The 6000-nt window shown below is 52.0% G+C and overlaps 1 protein-coding gene across 1 annotated transcript in view; it reads left to right on the top strand.

Annotated features, from left to right (window-relative positions):
- TDRD9 (tudor domain containing 9) overlaps window positions 1-6000 on the top strand; it is a 78385-nt gene that overhangs the window by 19044 nt on the left and 53341 nt on the right. Inside the window, exons 3-5 of the mRNA XM_011378480.2 lie at window positions 1887-1984; window positions 3207-3428; window positions 4187-4309. Coding sequence (XP_011376782.1) covers window positions 1887-1984; window positions 3207-3428; window positions 4187-4309 — 443 coding nt within the window. The remainder of the gene's footprint in view (window positions 1-1886; window positions 1985-3206; window positions 3429-4186; window positions 4310-6000) is intronic.

Genomic DNA, 6000 nt, shown 5'->3' with positions numbered 1-6000 from the left:
TCCCTCTGGCGGCAGAGGGCAGGCGGGGCTGGACTCTGTGGTCTGCTTCAGCCAGTGGCCTGAAAACGTCACACTACATTTGTGTCACATGGAGAAAGGGCTGTGGTGAAATAGTACAGTTAGGACTTTAGGATCTATTTCTTTATTTATTTATTTTTACTAACATTTCTGTCTTTTGCCACCTTCACAGTGCATGTGACCAAGGGCCGCCAGCCACATTAGAGCTCAGCAGCACTGAGGCGGCTTAACGTCCCTCAGCAGGAATCCAGCGGCATCTTTTGTCTTTCCCAGCGGAAGTCTGGCGCCCCTTCTCCCCTCCAAGAGCCGCTGTCAGGGCTGCTCATGCCCACGCTGTCCCCACGTGCTCCCGTCTCTCACGTCCCGGTGGTGTCCCTCCCTGCGCCTGTCCTCATTCCCAGGCTGCGCGGGTTCTCGTCCCTCTCGTGCGTTAGGCTAGAAAGGCCTGTTGTTGAGTGATAGCCCTGCCAGCATCCAGGACGGGAGGGTGTGTGCTTATTTCCCCTGTTTTGACACGTACGTTTCCGTCTTGCATTCGTGGGCTGCCCTGGATGCGCAGCGGCCGTCAGAGTCCACACGACCTATCGAAATGCTGCACCCACTTGTAAGTTAGGAACTGTTCACACGTAGGGTTGTGCTCAGGCTCAGGTTTTGAAGATTGGGTGGTCAATGTGCGGGACTCCTTAGCCTTAGCTGAGGGAGCTTCTGGAAGGGGTGTGACTGGGAGGAGGTGCCGGCCGGGCAAACAGGAGGGCATCGGTGGCTGTGCTTTTCAAAGCCGAGGGGAGTGATGGGAGGGAAATGGGATGTGACAGTGGAAAGCAAATGCTGGTTTGAGAGCGTCGGGCAGTCAGTGCAGTTGACCAGACTAGAGGCCGGGCAGGGCTTAGCGCCTCCCCCAGGTCGGTGGCCTCGGTGCCCCAGGAAGAACACAGTTCTGGCTCCTCTGTGTTTAAAATTCAGAACACGAGCTAGTTCCCTTGATTCACACGTACGAAAATAGTCATGTTTTAATTTTATATTATTAGGCTTATTAATAAACTACAAATACACGTAGGGGAAAAAATGTAGTAGAGCAAAAGAAAAGCCCGGGTGTGTGTGTGTCAGGTGGGAAGGGTGGTGGCAGGTGCAGAGGGGAGGCGATGGGCAGGCAGTGAGGGGCTGGTGGGGAAGGGAAGGTGGGTGTGGGGCGGAGACGCCTAAACTTGGAGAGGCAAGGAGGCTTAAAGGTTATTTTGGAAATAAAATTATTTCCCAATAAAAGTTTGTATGTTTGTTTGTTTGTTAAGTGAGGCCCTGAGGTCCAGAGCCACAGGAGGAACTCAGAGGAGGACATAAGTCGGCGAGGCGGTCAGCATGCGCGTCGTGGCTCTGAGCGGGGCGCAGTGGCCCTTCGGGATGCAGTACCCATGTTGTGTTTGCTTGTTGACCATGGGCTTGTTTTAGTAGCAAGGAATGGACACTTAACAAATTGGTGCTTCCATTGAAATTTTAAATTTATGTTTGCTCTTTAACCCTTTCCTACTGTTTTCAAGCGACGTGTACTGTGTGTTATAGGCCTCTTATCTCAGAAGGTGGCGCTCAGCCTACAGCGTCGTGGGCTGTGATGGGGAGATGAGAGCATGCGCAGCTTATGTCGGTTACCAACAGTGGGTACCAGAGGTTTTCCAGTTCAGCCTGCAGAATCTGTATACTCTGTGTGTGTGTGTGTGTGTGTGTGTGTGTGAGAGAGAGAGAGTGCGTGAGTGCGTGCACGTGCGTGCGCACACCCGTACATGCTGTGTATGCAGAGTAGATAGAACATGGCATTGTTTACCTTGTCTTTCTTAAGATAAGAAATAGCATTGCATTTGTTTTTTCGAATCCAGGTCCAAGGCCACCTTCGGCTAAATTAAGCCACGTTCCATGCATCCCAGAGACAACTTATAAATATCCTGATTTGCCTATAAATCGATGCAGGGAAGAGGTAAGATTATTCTTGTCACACTGTGATTTGCTGTTTGTGTAAACACCTGAGGCCCCGCCCTTTTTGTGTATAGTCTGACAGTACCCAGATGCCAGGCTCAGTGGCAGCAGAGGAGGCGGCTGCCACGGGAGGCGCCCTGTGTAACGGTGCCGGCACTGCTCGGCCTCCCCTGGGCTGCCTCCTGACATTCAGTCTGTCTGCTCGTCCCTCCGACATGGTGCGGGCACATGCCGGCTCGTTCCCATCGCCCCATGGAGCTTCTTAGTGAAAATGCACGGCCCAGTCTCTATGAAGCGAGCAATGCCCCTGGCCGCAGTCCCCCTCGCATCCCGTTGGGGCTGCTTTACACTTTTGCTTTGCGTGCACTTCTGCCTAGTGATCCGTTAGCTCCATCAGTGACGTATCATTTTACGAACGATGCCGGGCCGGGTATAGCAGCATTCGTGTGTATTTACGATGACTCGTTTAACCGTGTTTAATAGCACATAACTATGTTGGAACCTTAGTAACTTTACTGGTGGAAGGGGTAGTTACAGATAAAACAAAATGGTAAACATTCCAACTTTAATTTTTATTTTGCTTTCGATCGAATCACGTTTGTAGAGTAGATACACGTTAGTAATTTTCAGAGGCCAACATTGAAGTTCAGCTGTATTCCCTGAGTGCAGCAATCCCGGAAGAGATGGGCGCGTAAATGAATTTAGGGAGAGCAGGCCAGTGATGGGGAGGAATGGGATTGTGGATTCAAAAATGCTCCATGCAGACTGTAAGTGGGACGGTGGAAGTTGTTCAAAAATATGAGAGTTTCAGTTGATATTTTGAAACCGCTTGAGTGTAATAACAGCTGTGTTTTCTTGTTTCTCAGTAGAATTATTTGAAAACTTTAAAATAGTAGAAATTTAGACTTAGCAAGAGCCATATAGGAAGCCCAGTGTGATGTTTTCATTTTCGTGGATGAAGAAGGTGAGACCTAGAGCTGAAGTTGGTCCTCTTTTCCCCAGCATGACAGGTACGGTCACGGTCAGACTGGTTTGACATGTCACAGATGTGTAACCTTCTTCTGTCATTTGTGATGTTTAACTGGTTAGCTATTAACCATAAAAGGTGACAGGAATCTAAATCTCGACAGTCTTTTCAAGGTAAAGCGGGCTCCTAGGTAACGCTTTTAGATCATCGGTAATTTTGCGGCGGTTTTGAAAGGTGTTTCTCTGTTTGATTCCAGGTGATATCGCTGGTAGAAAGCAACTCCGTGGTGATCATTCACGGCGCCACGGGCAGTGGGAAGAGCACGCAGCTCCCGCAGTACATCTTGGAGCATCACATCCAGCGCTCCAGCTACTGCAACATCGTGGTCACCCAGCCCCGGAAGATAGGGGCCAGCAGCATCGCCCGCTGGATCAGCCGGGAGCGCGCCTGGGCTTTGGGCGGCTTGGTGGGCTATCAGGTGAGGCCGGGCGTCCCTCTCCTCGTTCATTTGTATTCTCTGTAAGTAGATGAGAGGATGTGTTTATTTTCTTCTGGACATTAAAACGAAACCAGTTGCTTATAGAGCAGAACTTAACATAATTTAAAAAATAGTTAAACTCTGAATTTCTTGCAAATAACTTTAATTTCTTTCCTAGTTTAAAAAAAAAATTTTCCCCCTCTTTAATTACTCCCCACCCCACCCCCTTCCACCCCTGGAGGGTTTCTCCTTAAGAACTGGATCTCTGAAGGCAGGGCGTCTCCTCCCACGCGCTGGCGGCGTGTTCCCGGGGCCTGGTGCACCTGGGGTATGGTCCATGACTCCTCCTTGGGTGCGAACCCAGGACCTTGTGCATATAAAGCAGACGGGCTAACCACTACACTATGGAGTCACCCCCTCTTTCCCAGTTTTGAATAGCAAAGAAATAAGAATTTTCAGACTCGTAGCTTTTGTAACTTTAATCTCTCAATTATATTTTTGTATGTAGATGTCTTCATACATAATTGTCTCAGTGTTGGAGTGATAGGCAGTATGACTAAGCCAGACTTCCTCCCTCAATAAAAGAGAGAAAGTAACTTTAGTTTTAGCTTGGACCTTATATCTTTTGTGATATACACTAATTTTTTTGTCTGCTTTCATGCCTCCATGATAAAACAGACATAGCCTTTTTTGGTAGTTAAAGCAAGCCATTTAAACCTGAAATTTTTCTCCTTTCTCTCTTCCTTGCCCAATTCGAGGTGGGATTGGAGAAAATAGCGACGGAGGACACCAAGCTCGTGTACATGACAACTGGAGTCCTGCTGCAGAAGATCGTCAGCGCCAAGAGCCTGATGGAGTTCACGCACATCTTCATCGACGAAGTGAGTGCTCGCGGCCCACGGGGAAGGCCGAGCGGCTGCTGCCAGGGCCCTCTGCCCGCAACGGGGCAGCTGGCTCTCTGGGTCTCTGTCTGCTTGCTCTACTTAGAATGTTGACTTCTTGTGTTTATTCTTTGCCCCACAGCGCCTGTGGGGAGGCTGAAGACTACAGCCGAGTTCCTCCTCAGAGCAGGGTGGGCCCAGGACAGCCCCCGGCCGGGTTTGGCCCCTGGCTTCTAAGTTGTCATTGGCATGCAGTTTTGCCCATTGTCTGTGGTGGCTGCTGGGTTACAGCAGAGGGACGAGTAGTGGGGACAGAGACTGTGTGTCTTGCGGAGCTGGAGGTGTTGACTGCCTCTTACAGGAGGTCCGCTGGCCTGCTTCCACGTGTTGGCCACAGCAGGCGGCGAAGGAGCGCTAATCGTATGCAGGTGTTTTCAGGGCTTGACAGATACTTTCCATGTAGTCAAATGAGGACAATGGTATCTTTAAAAAATCAGTAAGTACAAGATAGTGACCTGTTCACTTTTCTTAAAAAAGCTCTCATGAAGCATGGCGAACTTCGTCTTTGTACCGGGCTTAGCGCTCTGGCCCTTTCAGTAGCGAGGGACTAGCGAGCTGACGTGGTTTGTGAGTCAGGAAGGGGTGTTTCGGGGTGGGGCCGTCTCAGACACCTGTCCCAGGAGCTCTGGGAACACCCCACGGCCAGCCCTTGGGTTTTAGCCTCCCCAGGAGCGACGCTTTGGGAAGCTTTGCTTCTTGAAGAAAGGCAGCCGCTGGCCAGAGAACAGGATTTGTGGACGGTCGCGCTGCGCCTGGGCCCCGTGCCTGCCCGGGGGCGCCCGTCTGCGTGTGCTCATCAGTGCTGCGGAGCGTCCCACAGTCAGGTGGAGGGACGCGCTGGCCATCCTGTCCTGTGACTTGGTGGTAGACGGCTGTGGGCTTCGGGAGAGTGGAGGGAGGGAAATGCCCTGGTGTCGTTCTTGGCAGATCAGTGCGGTGGATGGCACGGTTCGGAGGTCTCCCTTAGGACTTCTGGCAGGTGTGGCTCTCTTTAGAGTAGGCGGAGAAGAAGCCCAGAGGCGGTGGCGGTGTGCCCACCGCATGCTCGCAGCACCTGTCGGTCGTGGAGCCTCCCCCGTGAGGTGCTTGGGGCTCAGCCGCCCATGCCCCGTACGTCCCGTCTAGCACGCACACACACGTGACGAGGACACCACGCCCTCACCGCACTGCTGACACGCGCTACCTGCAGCTGTGCCATCACGTCGAACAGAAGCAGAGTGTTCTCTGCAAGAGCTCGCCCTCCCAGGATGGGAGGTGGCAGGGATCTGTCTGGTCACGCTCTGCTATTGTATCCCCGGCCCCAATAGTCATTTGCTTAAGGAACGAATGGATTGGACGTAGTACTGGGGGCGCAGACTCTGCTGAAGTGTGTACGTCCATGTGCTACGGGGACGGGCCACTGGCAGGGAGGGGGCTGTGGGGTCCTCAGAGGGCAGGAGGGGGAGGCAGGGCCCGTGGGGTCAGAGCTCTGAGGTGTGGGGTCCTGTGTTCTCAGCACTGACCAGAGGTCACTCTGGAGCTTTCACCACTGAGAGTCCTTCTTTCTTGAGTAGGAGACAGGTTGTGTGTGCGCGTGGAGTGTTCTGGAGCCTGGCGTTAGGACGAAATAAGAATTAGACTACAGTGGCCCG

Source organism: Pteropus vampyrus, unplaced genomic scaffold (genome assembly GCF_000151845.1).
Source record: "Pteropus vampyrus isolate Shadow unplaced genomic scaffold, Pvam_2.0 Scaffold341, whole genome shotgun sequence".
NCBI lineage: Eukaryota > Metazoa > Chordata > Mammalia > Chiroptera > Pteropodidae > Pteropus > Pteropus vampyrus.
Note: the sequence above shows the minus strand (reverse complement) of the source record. Positions and strands in the feature narration are given on the sequence as shown.